This window comes from Pelecanus crispus, chromosome 13 (genome assembly GCF_030463565.1).
Source record: "Pelecanus crispus isolate bPelCri1 chromosome 13, bPelCri1.pri, whole genome shotgun sequence".
In the NCBI taxonomy this organism is placed as follows: domain Eukaryota; kingdom Metazoa; phylum Chordata; class Aves; order Pelecaniformes; family Pelecanidae; genus Pelecanus; species Pelecanus crispus.
Window position 1 is genome coordinate 12,946,811 of NC_134655.1, and position 17,216 is coordinate 12,964,026.

The 17,216-nt window shown below is 56.9% G+C and overlaps 1 protein-coding gene across 1 annotated transcript; it reads left to right on the forward strand.

Moving 5' to 3' along the window:
* Positions 1-2,372: 2,372 nt before the first annotated feature.
* On the forward strand, positions 2,373-3,873 carry LOC142594827 (thymosin beta-15A homolog). Its single transcript, XM_075720682.1, has 3 exons — positions 2,373-2,405; positions 2,783-2,887; positions 3,370-3,873. Exons 2-3 carry the CDS (start codon positions 2,788-2,790, stop codon positions 3,405-3,407), a joined length of 138 nt encoding a protein of 45 aa, XP_075576797.1. The 5' UTR covers positions 2,373-2,405; positions 2,783-2,787; the 3' UTR covers positions 3,408-3,873.
* The last annotated feature ends 13,343 nt before the right edge of the window (positions 3,874-17,216 follow it).

Consider the following 17,216-nt stretch of genomic DNA (forward strand, 5'->3'; position numbering starts at 1 on the left):
AGAGGGTTGGCTTTAAAGCTGCTCCAGCCATGGTTTGTAGGAGTGTGGCGGTGCCTGCGTGGCTGTGGCTGGCTCAGGGAAGGGGGAGCTCCCTTTCCCCTGCCTGCACGTCCACCGTGGCGGCTTTGTCGCCAGACAAAGACCCCGGGGTCTGCAAATCACTGCAGCAGTGAGGAGATGCAACACGATGCACAGGGGCTGTGCCTTGGCTGGGGTGGGTGCAGCTGATGCTGGCGAGGAGCTGTGCGCAGGGCGGATGAGGACGAGGTCCTTTTGCAGTCGCTGCCTGCCAGGGACAAAAGCTACAGCAGACTGTGCAGCATCTGCAAAGGAGAAGCATGTGGAGAACAGGCAGGGAAAGAGGGGGGAGCTGAGGGGAGGGTGGGCACAGCTGGAGAGCAAACACATGGTAGAATACTTGTCTGACTATTTGCATAAAAGCAAAAAGGATTTCCTGCTTTCATTTTGAAACTGGGTGGGTTTTTTGTTTCCTTTTGGCTGTGCAGGAAAAATAAACCCTTTCTCAGCTCGGGCTGGGCTTTGTGATGTGGGCTTTGCAGGGTGGGTTTGAAGGATGCTCATGAAGGCAGCCCTGCGTGGGCTTGCTGCTCCTGGCTATGTGGCACCCTCCAAACCTGGCCCTGCCAGGGGGCCGCAGCACCAAATCAGAGCTGCTCCAGGAGCAGCCTGGCCTGGGGCTTTGCCTGCAGCCTCTTTCTCTACCCCTGGTTTGCCACCCAGATTTCTCTTGGAGTAGCAACCACATTTTAGGACCTGGCCTTAGATCTTGGCCTTTGCCTTTTCTGTGTACACCAACCATTGGCATTTCTTTAATTCAGAATGTGCTTGCTGGCTGGAAGCGGGAAGGTGCAGGCGTGCTCGGGGCTTGCTGCAAAGGGCCACTTCTGACCAAGACCTGTTGCTGGAGAGCACAAAGCCCCCCTCCCAAGATGGCAGTCTTCTAGCTAAAAAATGTAAAGCAAATGTTTCCTCAGGCTTGCTGGGGATTTTCTCTGCAAAATCTCCAATAAGCCTGGAGAGAAACCCAGAGGCTGGCAGACCAGGAGGAGGTGGAGGCGGGTGTGAGAGTTGCTGGAGCACAGCTGCTACCCCTGGCGTTCTGCAGCGGCTTCCTGCTCGCTGTGATACTGGGATCTCTGCTTAAGGGTTTTGGCAAGCCTGCCGTGGGGCTCAGGATGGTTTGGTTTGGTGTTTTGGGGTGTGTTTTTGTTTTGTTTTGGGTTTTTTTTTTTTTTTCCCCCTCCCCTCCTCATTCCCTTCAGTACCCACAGGACTCCACTGCAGGGCCTCGCAGGCATTCTGGCCCTCCAGCTGCTCCCCATCCTGGTGGCCAGTGTGCAGGTACCTCCTGGACTGCTACTACCCTTCCTGCTCCCCAGCTGGGAACAGATAGGCGGCCTGCACTTACATCAGCTTTTTTTTCCCCAAAAAATATTTTTTCCACATGCACCTCCAGCCCATCTGGTCTGTGCTGGCTGCCCCCCAGCTTTCTGTACCCTGTTGCCTTGCTACAGCCAAGCAAGAGCCTCTGCCCGTGAGCCTGGCCTGCTCCTTGCCCGCTCTGCTGCTGCTCCAGCGACCGGATCTCCCTGGCAGCACGGTGGCTGGGGCCGGTGTGGCGATGGGTTGAGCACGGTGGCAAAGCATCTCCCACGGCTGTGACAATAAGGTGCCATTTTTATCCCGAGGGCTGGCTTGCTTAAGCAAGTTCTGCTTCAGCAGGGTGGGTGTGTGGGGGGTGGCTAGTGGCGGGCGTGCCCCGGGCACATGCTCAGGGCACGGCTGCCCCGTGGCTGCGGGGCGCCTGCCCCTGGGGAGGGTTTGGGGCCGGGACGGTGGCCCTGGGCTCGCCGGGCCCCGTGGGGAGCTGCCTGCTGCCCCTCGGCCGGCACCCAGCTGTGGGGGCAGGGCCGGGGGTGACGCCGGGCGCGTGCGGGTCTGCAGCGGCTCCCCGAGCGGGAGGCGCGATGGGCGTATCCGTGAGCGCGCGGGGTGGCCGTGGGTGCGCACAGGGCACGCAAAGGGTGCGCGTGCACAGGGCGGGCGCGGGCGCTGCCCGGGGCCTCCCGTAACGGCTGACGCGCGCCCCCCGTCACGCACGCGCGTGCCCGGCGCCGCTCAGTTCCCCCTGTGCCCGCGGGCGCGCGGCCCCGCCGCGGTGCACCTCGGGAGCGGCAGTCCTCGCCGGGGCCGCGCGGCCGCGGCAGCCCGCGGGCGGACTGCGCTTCCCAGCAGGCTCAGCGGCCGGCCGGCAGCCAATGGGCGCGCGAGCTGGGCGGCGGCCGGCGTATATAAGGCGCCGCCCCACGCCGCGCGCCCCAGCCTCACCTGGACGCGCAGCGGAGCGGAGCGGAGCAGAGCGGAGCGGGCCGGGCCGGCAGCAGGTGCGGCGCGGGGTGCGCGGGCAGGGCTGCGGGATGGGCAGGGCAGGGCTGGGCTCCGGCCGCGCAGGGCTGGCGCAAGGGGGGCGCCGCTGGGCGAGGCTGCGGGCGCGGGGCGTCCCGGGGGGCGCTGGCTGCGCGCCGCGGGGAGCGCGTCCGGCGAGGGCGAGGGGGTCTCCCCCAGCGGGTGCGGGCCCCGGGGCGACGCCCAGCCGGTGCGGGGCTGCCCGCGGCCGGGGAGCGGCGCGGTGCCCGGGGCGGCGGCGTGCCCCGCCCTGCGCTATTGTCCGCGGCGGGGCCGGGGCGGGCCGCCTTTGTCTGCCGATCCCCATCCCCGGGCACCTCGGCTGACCCGGGGTGGGGGGACGCGGGTCTCGCAGGCAAAATGTGCGACAAGCCAGACCTCTCGGAGGTGGAGAAATTCGACAAGAAAAAGCTGAAGAAAACCAACACGGAGGAGAAGAACACGCTGCCCTCCAAGGAGAGTGAGTACGGCGGGGGCTGGCTGGGGCCAGGGCGGGGCCCCGGTGCTTGGCCGTGCCGGAGGCACGCTCGGCCGCGGGCGGTGCAGAGGGAGTCCTCGGGCGCTGATCTCACCACCGAGGCATCCGGTGGGGAGAGGCAGCGTGGGGCAGTGCGGCTCTGACCCAGAGACACCCACCGACCGAGCGGTGAGGGCTCCGGGTACGGCCCTCTGGGGCAGCGGGCATGATCGCACACGGAGGGCTGTTGCTCCGAGCTGTTGCCTCAGGGCATGACTTCCCTGAGGAGAGCTGAAGGCAGGTGCCCAACTTGCTGTCGCCCGCGTGCGTGTCTCATCACCCTCTGACTTGGAGTGTTTGTCTACCCTGCTTGGGGTCAAACCATAAAACTGGGTGCCGGGGCCTGGGTGATTGCTCTGCAGCCTTCTCCAGTGGGTGTTTCTGCAAAAAGTGCCACAGACTAATGGACCTCTCTTCTCTTGCAGCTATTGAGCAGGAGAAGGAATGTGTGAAGTCTTCCTAGAGTGAGGTGGTCTGGCAGGAAGAGCTACCACTTTTTTTTTTTTTTTTCCGTGCTTTGAATTAAATCATGTGGTTTTTTTAACTTTACATCATGTACCTGTATAGAAAACAGCTGCATCACCTAACCCACTGTCCCACCTTGCTGACAGCTTTGGTGGGTGGGGGAAAAAAAGCGTGGCCCTCTCAGTCCATCAATAGCCTGAGCCAACCCCATCTCTGCTGCTCAGCTGCTCAGCCCCGTTGACAGCACTGATCTTGCTGTAATGCAGTAGGGAGATGAGCAAGGGCTATGGAGGCTCCTGGGGACGGACCCCTTCTGCCTGGGGGCATCCTTTCTGGCCTGGCCCATGGCCTGGCTCTGTCTCTCATGTTCTTCACTGATGGTGTTCTGTAGCCTCACTCACAGTTTTTTGTCTTCCTTGGGGGAAAAATGAGAAGTTTATTATAAAATAAAATGTAATGACCTACCTATGTCTTGTGACTTCTTCCCTGGCAAAGGTTCAGGCTGCAGCCTGGCTTGCCCTGCGGGGTGGGAATGTCTCTCTGCCTGGTGCCGCAGCAGTGCTGGTGGTTTGGTGTTGCTCAAGGGGCTGTACAGGATGGTTTCCTGCAGGGCGAGTCCAGCTTGGTATTTGTGTAGGGCTTAGGTCCTGGTGGCCTGGGGGAGACCAGAGCTGGGAGTGTTGCTGGGGCTGGGGGCTCAGCTGGCTGAGGCCACTCTGTTCCACCAGCAATCCCACAACCATAGCGGTTTCTTGGTGCATCTTCAAGTAGAAGCTAACCTGGGCCTTCCTGCCCGTCTGAAGGCTGAGCCTCCTGCTTCAAAGAGGTTGGTGTCCCCTGCCTAAATCATCACTTGTGGAGCTGGGCTGGCTCCTCGCCTGCATGGCTGGAGGTGCCTGTACTGGCAGTGGGGATGCTGGCCTGGGTCCCGCTGGTGCTGTGGCCAGGCTGGCTCTGTCCACCTGGTTCTGAGAGCAGAGCTCTCCCCTCGCTGCCTGGCATGGTCCTCTTCACCTGGAGCAAACCTCCACCCCTACCCTTGGCTGAAGGAGGTTTTTGCAGCCTTGTAAGGGTGAATTAATGCAGCAGACCCCTTGGGTGCCCTCTAGGCTGCTCCCAGCCCTGCCTTGCAGGAGTGGAGATCCCTGTGTCCTGCAGGCAGCCTCCAGCACAGTGTGGGTCAGGGAGAGCTGGGGTCTGATAGTGCTTCCAGGTCTGTGCTGAGGCTTCCTGAGTGCTGCCAGGATTTCCTCACCTCCACCTGGCCTGCAGAATCACTGAACGGGCTGCTTATGGAGGAGGTAGAGGCAGACTTGCCAACTAACAGTTTTGGCCAGTGTCCCTAGTGAGCCTGGTCAGCTGGAGGCAAACACAGGGCTGTTGTGCCTGTCTGGACACGGTGCCTATCTGCCTAGTACCTCCACCCACACTGCCTGCCGAGGGCTGCAAATAACACTGCTTGTGTGGCTGCAGCTGCCTTCACCCCTTAAAAAGCAGAATTGAAAGAGCTGAAGGTAAGAGGTTGGTGTTTGTGTGCTGTCAGGGCAGTGTGTGGGGGTTTCCGTGGGGTGAGGGCGGTGGGGAGCATTGCTGAAGCCCAGCTGGGGCTGCTGCTACACTGGGCTGAGCACTGGGAAGCTCAGCATGTGCCAGGGTGGCCGTGCCCCCTCAGCAGCCTGATGTTCCCAGAATGGCGCCCTATCCTGGATGTGGGAATCCTTTTCCCAGTGCCAATCGCTGGGGCAGGCTGCCAGGGTGGCAGCAGCTGCTCGTCGCCATGGCAGGGCTTGTCCCTTCTCAGGGGTGGTTTCTCTTGCTGGGCAGCGCAGGCTCAGCCCTGTGCTGGGAAGGAGGCAGGGGGCCTCTTTGGACCATTCTGTGAAAGCAGAAGGTAGAAGAGGTCACATCAGCAAGAATGGGCTCAGGAGCAGCAAGCAGGGCTCGCAGACCCCTAAAGATTAAGCACCTTCTCGCTGCTTCAGCTTTTCCTTCTGCAGAGAGGCTTTGCAATCCCTTGGCCACTTGATGCACCCAGGCTGGGAGTTGGGTCAAACCCAAAGGAAAAGCCAGCCTAAGCCCTTTCTTCATCCCCGAGAGCCAGAGCATGAGATGAACCAAGTGAAGTTTTGGGGATGGAAACACAAAGCGGCAGAGCTCATCCCCTCTCCTCAGTGGGACTTTTGGGGATAAGGGGAGGTCTCGGTAGCTGCCTGCAGCACCCTGCCTGCTCCTGACACCACCCTAGTGCCTCTCCCTCCTGCACGCTCTTAGTCATGCTGCAATGGGCCACTCCGCAGGCAGGAAAACCACCGGTCAGCTTATCTCTCCCTGAGTCACTCGGACCTCTGCAAAGTCACGGCAGGAGTATCCCATCCCTGGCACTGTTGTGCTCACAAAAACCTCCCCCTCGCCCTGTGTTGCACACGGTTTAGATATGGGGTTAAGTGCTGGTAAAGCAGGGTCTGTGCCCCAAGAAAGCTACTCCAGGGGCTGGCAGCCCCAGCCCAGCGACATCGGATGGAGCTGGGGACAGCTCACCAGCAAACCCATCTCAGTGGGTCGTATGGCCAATGCAGTTGTGTCCACCCAAAAGGCAGCCCAGGCACCTCTCCTGCCCACATCCCTGCCAGAACGGTGCACAGGGAAGTAGCAGAAACATTGCCCAAACCCTGTATCCTCAGGTCTGAGGATAAAGAGAAAGACATTTTGCAACCCAATGCCCAAAATGTCCCTGTTGCCAGCAGAGGATTAGCCAGTAAGGGGAGAACGATTATAGAAAAGCCCTTTATATCAACACTTTCCATCCCTCCCTCCCTGCCCAGACCTTCCCTTTTTCACCCTGGCATGTATGGATGGGCACGTGGCTGCCAGCGGTTATGGGAGGCCAGGACACCTGCCAGGCTGATGTCCCCTGGAAATGTGGCAGCTTCGGCAGCATGGGGTGCCCCAGCAGCCGCCCATGCACAGAGGATGCCTTCCCGGGAGGGGGGCCTTCCCGGCAGGCTTCAATGCTGCCTTCCCTCACAGGGCACCAAGTAAGTTATGTGTCAGCTCCTCCTGACAATAGCCATGCCCCTTCCTGGTCAGGGCCCATCACGCTGCTCCTGGGGTGGTTTCTTCCCATTACTCAATTGGTGAGCTGTGGCCAGCGTGGCAGAGGAGGGAGGAGGCTGAGTCACCAGCAGAAGGAATTTGGGCAAATACCTGGAGATCAGCAGCACAGGGTGAATTCAGATCAGGGCTTGTGGCTGGGATAGGCTTCTGCCCCTGCTGCTGCTCCATTTCCCCTGACTCAGCTGGGAGAGGATTTGGCCCCCGTACACACTTGTGTGGAGGATCATAATCCCATCTCTTGCAGGAGGTGTCTGAGTCAGGCTGTGCATGGCCCCACACCAGGCACCCTGGTGTCTCCCTCCCTCCGGCTGTGCATCCACCTTGCCGGACTGCCAGCACCCTCCGTGCATCTTCAGCACCATCCTGGTTTACAGCGCAAATCGCCCAGTGCAAGGGAGGCTTTGGCATGCTGGCAGCGGGGGTTTTGCCTCGGCTGCTCTCCATCTGGCAGCCCCAGGAGCTGCATCAGAAAGTGACTCGGGCCTGAGGCAGCTCCTGGGTGTGAATGGCAGGACACCGCCAGCCCCAGCCCACACCATGGTAGATCCAAGCAAACGCCCCTTTGGAAGGTGTGGGTTTATCGCCGGAGCAAACGGGATAAGGTGAAGCCAGGCTGCGCGGCTGGGCAGAGGCTGCAGCTCCCCCATGTGTGGGTTCTCCCTCACCCACCACTCTCCACATCCCTGGGGAAAACGTGTCACCGCCCCTGTGTCACTTGTCACTCGAGTCAGCCTTTCCCTGCCAGGTGTCCCTGCCCTGTGGATACGCTGCCGAGCGCAGAGCTGAAACCCCACGGTGGCAGTGGTTGAGAGGGGAGGTGAGGGGGCAGCAAGCACGAGCTGCCAGGGAAAACCTCTGCTGGGAGTTGTTGGGGAGGATACATGCATGCATGTGTGCATCGGGATAGAATCACAGAATCACAGAATGCTTTGGGTTGGAAGGGACCTTTAGAGATCATGTAGCCCAACCCCCCTGCCATGAGCAGGGACATCTTTAACTAGATCAGGTTGCTCAGAGCCCCGTCCAACCTGACCTTCAATGTTTCCAGGGATGGGGCCTCCACTACCTCTCTGGGCAACCTGTTCCAGTGCTTCACCACCCTCATTGTAAGAAATTGCTTCCTTATATACAGTCTAAATCTATTTTTCTTTAGTTTAAATCCATTATTCCTTGTCCTGTCACAACAGGCCTTGCTAAAAAGATTGTCCCCATCTTTCCTATAGGCCCCCTTTAAGTACTGGAAGGCCACAATGAGGTCTCCCCGCAGCCTTCTCTTCTCGAGGCTGAACAACCCCAACTCTCTCAGGCTGTCCTTGTAGGAGAGGGGCTCCAGCCCCAGCCCCCACAAAATGTGGCCCTCCTCTGGACCAGAATCACCTCCCTCGACCTGCTGGCCACGCTGCTTTTGATGCAGCCCAGGATTCGGTTTGCTTTCTGGGCTGCAAGTGCACATTGCTGGCTCATGTCCAGCTCTTCATCCAGCAGTACCCCCAAGTCCTTCTCCCTTCATCCCGCAGCCTGTACTGATATTGGGGGTTGCCTTGTCCCAGGTGCAGGACCTTGCACTTGGCCTTGTTGAACCTCATGAGGTTCACACAGGCCCACCTCTCCAGCTTGTCCAGGTCCCTTTGGATGACATCTCGTCCTTCTGGCGTGTCAACTGCACCACTCAGCTTGGTGTCATCTGAAAACTTGCTGAGGGTGCACTCAATCCCCCTGTTTATGTCACTGATGAAGATGTTAAACAGCACTGGTCCCAGTACGGACCCCCTGAGGGACACCACTTGTCACCAGTCTCCATCGGGACATCGAGCCATTGACCACTCTGGATGCGACCATCCAGCCACTTCCTTATCCACCAAACAGTCCACCCATCAAATCTGTATCTCCCCAGTTTAGAGAGAAGGATGTTGTGGGGGACCGTGTCAAAGGCTTTACAGAAGTCCAGATAGATGACATCCGTTGCTTTTCCCTTGTCCACTGATGCTGTCACTCCTTCATAGAAAGCCACTAGGTTGGTCAGGCAGGACTTGCCCTTGGTGAAGCCATGCTGGCTGTCTCAAATCATTTCCCTGTCTTCCATGTGCTTTAACATAGCTTCTAGGAGGACCTGTTCCATGATCTTCCCAGGCACAGAGGTGAGGCTGACAGGTCGGTAGTTCCCAGGGTCCTCCTTTCTACCCTTTTTAAAAATGGGTGCAATGTTTCCCTTTTTGCAGTCACCGGGGACTTCACCTGGCTGCCATGACTTTTCAAATATCATGGAGAGTGGCTTGGCAACTACATCAGCCAATTCCCTCAGGACTCTGGGATGCATCTCATCAGGTCCCATAGACTTTTGTATGTTCAGGTTCCTCAGGTGGTCTCGAAACTGATCTTCCCTTACAGTGGGAGGGACTTTACCCCCCTGGTCCCCATCTTGCGGTCCATCAACTCAGGAGGGGTGAGGAGAGAGGCTGACGGTGAAGACTGAGGCAAAAAAGTGGTTGAGTACCTCATCCTTCTCCTCGTCTGCTGATACTAGGTCGGCATTCTTGTTCATCGGGGGGTACGCTTTCTTTAACCTTCCTTGGCTGAGAAAGAGGAAAGCAGAAGAGACTCAGCAGTAATGGGGAAATGAAAGTGTTGTGCGAGCTGGTGACCGTGGTCCTTTGGAAATGGAGCTGGTGGGAGGCCACCATGGGGTGGGAGAGTGTGTGTGTGATATGGCACTGTAGGTCAGACTGTCCCCTGGGGACACTCAGTGACACGAGGAGGATTAACAGACAAGCTGTCCCCATCCTGCGGTGGGGAGCAACGCTGTGCTGGGGAGCCCCTTTGGCCATGGGGCAGGAAAGCCACCGTCCCTCACCAGTGGGTGCAAAGGCACAGCAAGCCAGGCGCCTCTGGACACCCACACTGGTAAACTCACCTATGGGCTGCACAGTGGCTGGCAGAGCCAGGCTGCCACACTCGGCACACCCTGACACCTTCCCCAGCAGCAGAGAAGTTATTGCTGCTCTCAAAATAATGCCCGGAAGGTCAGGTTTACCAGCAGGAGCTTATTCATTCCCTGCCAGCAAGGGCTCAGCCTGAGTAATGATGAACCAGGAGCGCTCAGAGATTCCTGCCCTCTCCCCCAGAGCCCCAGCAAGGACCAGGCTCCTGGCAGCACCCAGGTCTAAATAAAGCTGGGGGCTTATGCACTGAGCCACCCTGCAACTCGCCGCACTCCCGTTTGCTCGGGTTCTTGCCAGCGTGGGGCGCAGGTGGGAGCAGCTTTGCCACATGCCTTCGCCAAGCGGCATGCATGTTGCTGGCACCTGGGGGTGCAGAGCCCTTTGGTGCTCTGAGAGCAGCCCCCTCCTGAGAGCAGCCAGAATCAATTGCTCGTTTCTGGTTCTCCCAGTTGCATTCTGCAGATTCCCATGGGCCTGTGGGGCCGTTCAGGGAGCTGCAGGAACACATGCTCCCATGGGGAACACGGCTCCAGTGTCGTGCAGCAGTGCCTGCACTTGTGCCTGAGCTGGGGCAGCTGATGGTAGAGAGGAGTGCTTTATTTTAGGAAGCAGCTGGCTCACACAGGAGATATTGTTTATCATCTTTCTTCCCCCTGGTGCTTTATTACAAAGGATTATGGCATGAAAAGCCATTTTGTTCCCCTGCTCCCAATGTATAGCCCCCACTCTGTGATTTATTCCTCTCTGCAGGCAGCAGCTGGGGTACAGCACACCAGGGAGCTGGGGGGAGAATGAGGTGGGGGCTTAAACCCATGGCAATGATGGCAGGAGGGATGATGTGTCCAGCGCCCAGCTGCGGTGCAGCCAGCTGGGGTTTGCCAGGGCTGCCCGAGACTGCTATTGACTGTGTAATCACCTGCATGATATGAGGAAACCTTGAGGGGTGGAAAAACAAAATCAAAGCCTTTCTGTGGTGGGTGTCACCTGTGAGGCGATGTCACCTGACTTTGTCTGGACAAGGTAGAAGTTGGTGTCCTCTCCCCAGGGACACTGCTGTTCCCAAGCCCCAGTGCCCCACTGCCAGTGCTGGCAGCACCATGGGGTGTCACAGCCCCAAACCTGCCTGGATGAGCCTGTGAGAGAACGTCCCGCTGCCCACGGGGAACCTGGGCCAGGCTGCGTGTGGAGAGTGCAGTGCTGGGTACAAGATGGGCATGGAGGGTATGGTGCAGGATACGAGCCGGGCATCAGCATGGGAATATGGCCCTTTGCTGCTTCCCCCAAAATCACCTGAGGGCAGGGCAGAGGCACCTCTGAAGCAGTGACAGGAGCTGCTTCCCTCCAGCCCTCTGCCCAGGTACATCCCTTGCCAAGAGGCAGCTGGGACACCATTTGACCCTCTGTCCTCCTCTGTCCCTGCCTGCACGAAGTCTGCTCTGCTGCCGTGGGCCTTTGCTGTGAGTCTGTGAGCAGAGCCCACTGTAGCAGGGGCCAAGATCCCCCCTGCAAGGCTGCGAGCTGGTGCCTGCCAGCCTCCTCCGCGGCTTTCCAGGAACTGGCACAGGAGAGATGGGCAGCAGATAAGCATGTTGCAACAGATGCCTCATGCTGTCTCCGAAAGCCCCAACCTGCCTGCGCACCTACATCAGGGTAAAATTATGGCTGGTGCTTCCTCCTATGGTGCTACCTGCTCCACCACCCTGTCACCCAGGACGTCCCTGATAACTGGCCAAGGGGCTCCAGCAAGGAGGTGAAGGAAAAGGCTGTGGCAGTGGCACACAGCTCGGCCGCTGCCAGACCCGGGTCTGCAGTGGAGCTCAGACAAGCCCCTGCTTGCAGTGTTGTGTCTTGGAGAGGTGGCTTGGCAGCCTGGGCACATTCCTCTCCCCACTGCCTCTCCTACACCACTCCCAGTTCAGCAGGGAGGGACCTCATGGGGCTGCAGTTTTCACAGGGAAGGCTCCGACAGCACCTCTGGCATCCCAGTGCCATGGCAGGGAGGAAGCAGCTCCTATCCCTGCTGCCATGGTCCCAATTCCCCTGCAGTGTTGGCAGCTGCTCTATCTCCAGCTGGTCTTGCTGCTGTGGGTGATGCTGTTTGGGGATGCTGCTACACCCCTGAGCTACTGCTGCCTGTGTGGTGGTTGGTGAGTGTTGAGTTTTCAAGGCCTCAGCCCAGCTCACAACAACTGCACAGGACACTGGGGCAGCTTGAGTTGTGTGAGGTAGAGGGGGATGCGTGGGGGGGCCTACCCCAGCTTTGCTCAGGTTATGTTGGTCCTGGGGGGGAAATGGGTGCCAGGGTGCCTGGCAGCCACTGCTCAGAGCCATGGGCTCGGGGGAAATGGGGGTGGCCAAGGCTAGGGGTGGCAGGGCTGTTCGGGGGGTACATGTGCTGGGGGGTGTTTCAGAGCAGATGCCGTGGGCTGGAGCTGCCACCGGGTACAGGCCTTGGAAAAGCAGCTGCAGAGCTGGGCACCAGGGCTGCAACAAAGGAAGAGTCCCAAGCCCCAGCTGCAGCATGGGACGTGTGGTGAGTTCATCAGGGCGTAAGCTGGCAGTGCTTTGTGTGGCCACGGGCTGGCAGCGGGGACAAGGCAGGGACGAGGCTGTATCAGTGCTCCTTACCTTGGCACTGGCTTCCCCATGTTTGCCGTAACACCCAGAGCCGGGAGCGAGAGCCAGGTGGCTGGCGTGTGTCGCAGCCTCTCCTGGTAGGGCTGCAGCCGAGCCCAGGCGAGTAAAACCTCTCGAGCTCCAGGAGGCCGGCACCTGCAGAGTCCCTGCCCCGCTGCCCTGGTGCTGCCCCCACTGCCCTGGCACTCCTTGCCCAGCATATGGCTCCTGGGCAACGTCCCCATCTCCAGACAAATCCCCCAGCACCTGCTGGTGGTGCGCAGGGCCCGCAGGCAAGGTCCTGTCCTGCCTGCAGTGCTGGGGCGATGCCTGATCTCGGCCGGCTTCCCACAAGTGTGAGGTCATGCCCAGATAAGCCTGTTCCTCCTTCGCCCTTGAGCCCAGGGCTCGGGTTCCCAGGCACTGTGGGAAGCGCCAGCCCTCCCAGCAGCTCCCCACAGCCTCCCTCCCACTCCTCTCTTCCGGGGGCTCAGCAGGCAGCCCCGCTTCTGCATTTTGCCTCCTATTTAATTGTCCCCTTGCCCCTGCCAAGTCTCCTCAGGAGAGGGTCCAGGCCCCCCTCACCACTGCATGGTGAAGCCAGCTGTGCCAGGTTGTGCCGTCAGGCTGTGTCACCGCACCAGGGTGGCGGAGCCGTGGGGCAGCGGTTGTGAAACTTTGCAACCCATCAAGCCATGGTCAGTCTCCTCAGAGGTCTCCTTTCACTTATAAAATATATTTTTCCCCAAGATGCTGTACTGGGTCTGGCTGAGATGGAGTTAATTTTCCCCCTAGCAGCCCTCACAGTGCTGTGCTTTGTATTGGTAGCTAGAAAGGTGTTGGTAACACACCAGTGTTTTGGCCACTGCTGAGCACTGCTCCCACAGCATCAAGGCTCTCTCCAGCATTCCCCCACCTCATCCCCAAAGGCCAGTAGGCTGGGGGTGGGCAAGATTTTGGGAGGGGACACAGCCAGGACAGCTGACCCAAACTGACCAAAGGGAGATGCCATACCATATGACGTCTGCTCAGCAATAAAAGCTAAGAGAGAGGAGGAGGAGGAGGGGGCATTTGTTATTATGACGTTTGTCTTCCAGAGCAACCGCTACACCTACTGAAGCCCTACGTCCCGGGAAGTGGCCGGACATCACCTGCTGATGGGAAGTACAGAATAAATCTTTTGTTTTCCTTTGCTTCCACGTGCGGCCTTTGCTTTTGCTTTATTAAATTACCTTTATCTTTACCCATGAGTTCTTTTCCGTATTATTTTCTCCCCCCTGCCCCGTCCTGCTGAGGACGGGGAATAATAGAGCAGCTTGGTGGGCACCTGGCATCCAGCCAAGGTCAACCCACCACAGTCCTTTTTGCACCCAATGTGGGGCACGAAACAGCAGCAGTTTTGTATTAAGCGTGCTACATTATAGTAGTTATTAAGTAGCAAGCTTCTGTGTGGGTCTCGGAGTCTGTTGGCTGCACTGCTTGTCTCTTTATTTTGCTGAGCTTGGGAACACGTTAGTACAAGCAGTGGCTATGAGCTCCACCCTGGAACTGATGGCCTTGCTGTGCTGGGGGAGCTACCTTGTGGGGAGAATGAGGGAACACATCTCCCTCTTCCTACCCAGGACTGATGTCGGTGGCTTTTTTATGCAGGCTCCTGAAGTCCTTGCTCAGTCCTTACGTGAGCTGTTTAATACTACTAATTAACACTGTTGGCATACTATGGGGTTTGTGGAATCTGGTCTCATCCTGGTGTAAGGGAAGACAACTTTTGGGTGAGGTGATACTGAAATGTGCCCTAAGGCACCTGGTCCCTGGGTAGCAGGGTGTGTGGAAGAATTTGGGCAGGTGCCTAGGGTGGTAATCTCCTCCCATAGCTTGGGACTTTACACCTGAACAGGCAAGCAACCCTGGCAAACTGACATCCCACTTGACAGAAGGGTGCCTTGCCTACCTCAATGAAAACCAACAGCTTCTAGCACTGTACTGGGGCCTGTGCCTACCGAGCCACAGTTCGGTACTCTCACAGGACTGTGGTTAAGGCAGGGACCCAAACCACCTCTGAGAATACCTTGACTGAGACCGGGGTGCAGACTACATCTGAGGACGTGATAGTAGAGATAATGACCCAAACTGCATCTGAGGACACCATGGTTCAGCTAAGGACCCAAACAACAACAACTACAGTAATTGTCCCAGTAGTGAAAAAGAAACAGGGGGTCAATGGGTCCGTATCATTAATTAGTAAGGGAGGAAGAAGAGAAAGGGTTTGATCAAGAAGCTGGTCCTTCAGCAAAGAAACTGGAGGAAGGAGTGAAGGAATTCAGATAAGAAGCAGAAATTACACCATCTCTGACCTCATCAGAACTTCAAGACATGCAGAAAGACTACAGGTGCCACCTAGATGAGTGGATTGCTGCCTGCCTGCTCTGATGCTGGGATAATGGGGCCAACAGTCAGCAGCTGGAAGGTAGGGAAGTCCAACAGCTGGGATCCCTTGCTAGGAACCCAGGAACTGAGAGAGGAATTGGAAAAGAGGCAGCAATTTGCAGTCTCTGGAGACGGCTCCTCTCAAGTGTGAGGGCAAGATATCCATTCAGGGAAGATCTTGTGAACTCCCCGGGAAAGTGGACTACTGCAGACAAAGGCATCCAGTACCTGAGAGAATTAGCAGTGCTGGAAGTCATCTTCAGTGATCTAGACAATGATGAGGTCTCCAAAGATCCAGAGGATATCCTGCGCACATGAGCCATGTGGAGGAAGGTGATTCAAAGTACCCCAGCATCGTATTCTAACAGCTTGGCAGCAAGGTATTCCCTGGATACAGATACACCAACTGTGGAGAGAGCGTCTTCTTGGCTTCAAAACTTTGAAGAAAATCTCTGTCCCTCATCCCTATGCGCCAGCGCCTTGGCTGTCAGGGGCACCCCAAGAAGTCAATCCCCTCCTGCCTGGTCAGAGGGAAAGGGAGCCTCAGGCACACGCCACGTGACGCACTCTGGTTCTTCCTGCATGACCGGGGGAAGACATGAGGAAGTGGGATGGTGGACCCACCTTTAAGCTGGAAGCCTGTGTATGTGAACTGAGAGGGAAGACAGCTGTTAAGAAGGGGCCACCCAAGAAGGCTGTCAGCTTAGTTGTTGCAGAGACACAAGAAGGCAATCAGCAATCTCCCAGACATAGAATGACTGAGATCACCTCCCTTGATCCTGGTGAGGGGACTTCTGGTCTGGCAATGAAAGGGTCAGACAGTGAATACTCTGACTAGGAACAGGAATAGAGGGTCCCTGCCTTCAGCCAGGAGGAGGAAAGGGATGACCACATATACTGGACTGCATGGATTTGATGGCCTGGCATATCAGACCCGTAGAAGTGTAAGACTTTGGTAGACACTGGTGCACAGTGTACACTGGTGCCATCAAGGTATAGGAGCATTGAACTCATCTGGATCTCTGGAGTGACAGGGGGATGCCATGAATTGTCTGTATTGGAGGCTGAGGTGAGCTTAACAGGGGACAAGTGGCAAAAGCACCCCACTGTGACCAGCCCAGAGGCCCCTTGTATACTTCGCATAGACTACATCAGGAGAAGGTACTTCAAGGACCCAAAAGGGTACTGATGGGCTTTTGGTGTAGCCACTGTGAACACAGGGAAGATCAAACAGCTGTCTACCCTGCCTGGCCTCTTGGAAGGGCCCTTTGTTGTGGGATTGCTGAGAGCTGAAGAACAACAGGTGCCAATTGCTACCAGGATGGTGCACTGGCAACAATATTGCATGAACCAAGACTCCCTGGCTCCCATCCATGAGGTGATTCAACAATTGGAAAGCCAAGAAGCGATCAGCAAGACTCACTCACCTTTTAATAGTCCCATATGGCCAGTGCAAAAGTCTGACAGAGGGTGGAGGTTAACAGTAGATTACTGTGGCCTGAACAAGTCATGCCACCACTGAGTGCTGCTGTACTGGACATGTCAGAGCTCCAATGTGTACAGGAGTCAAAGGCAGCCAAGCGGTATGCTACAATTGCCAATGCAGTTTTTTCAATTCCTTTGGCAGCAGAATGCAGGCCACAGTTTGCTTTCATATGGAGAGGTGTCCAATACACCTGGAACCAACTTGCCCAGGGGTGGAAGCACAGACCTACCACTTGTCATGGACTAATCCAAACTGCACTGGAAAAGGGTGATGCCCCTGAACATCTACAACACATCAATGACATCATCATGTGGGGCAACAAGGCAGAAGAAGTGTTTGAGAAGGGAAAAAGAGTAAGTCAGATTCTTCTGAAAGCTGGTTTTGCCATAAAAAGAAACAAGGCCAAGGGACTGCACAGGAGATTCAGTTCTTGGGAATAAAATGGCAGGATGGATGCCATCATGTCCCTATGGATGTGATCAACAAGATAGCAACTATGTCTCCACCAGCTAAGAAGGAAACACAAGCTTTCCTAGGCCTTGTGGGATTCTGAAGAATGCATATTCCAGGTTATAGTCAGTTTGTGAGCCCTCTATCAAGTAACCTGAAAGAAGAACTATTTTGAGTGGGGCCCTGAGTAACAACAATCATTTGAGCATATCAAACAGGAGATAGCTCATGCAGTAGCTCTTGGGCCTGTCTGGACAGAACCAGGTGTGCAAAATGTACTGTACATTGCAGCTGGGGAGCATGGTCTTCCCTGGAGCCTCTGGCAGAAAACATCAGGAGAAACCCAAGGTTGACCATTAGGGTTTTGGAGCCAGGGGTATCGAGGATCAGAAGCCCACTACACCCCGACTGAAAAAGAGATACTAGAAGCATATGAAGGGGTTTGAGCCACTTCAGAAGTTGTTGGTACAGAAGCATATCTCCTTTTGGCACCATGATTTTCCATGCTACACTGGATGTTCAAAGGAAACATCCCCTCTACTCATCACACAACCAGCGCTACATGGCGTAAGTCGGTAATGTTGATCATGCAACAAGCTCAACTGGGTAAACCCAACCACCCAGGAATCCTGGAAGAGATCATGGACTGGCCAGAGGGCAGAGATTTTGGAGCACTGTCTGAGGAGGTGGCTCGTGCCCAAAGCACCACCATATAATGAGTTATCAGAAGATGAAAGGCATTACGCTTTGTTTACTGGTGGGTCCTGTCATGCTG

Bases quoted from the DNA above. Each gene is read 5' to 3' on its own strand.
- LOC142594827 (XM_075720682.1), top strand. From the start codon at position 2,788: ATGTGCGACAAGCCAGACCTCTCGGAGGTGGAGAAATTCGACAAGAAA. The intron at 2,888-3,369 runs GTGAGTACGGCG...CTTCTCTTGCAG, and splicing joins CACGCTGCCCTCCAAGGAGA to CTATTGAGCAGGAGAAGGAA.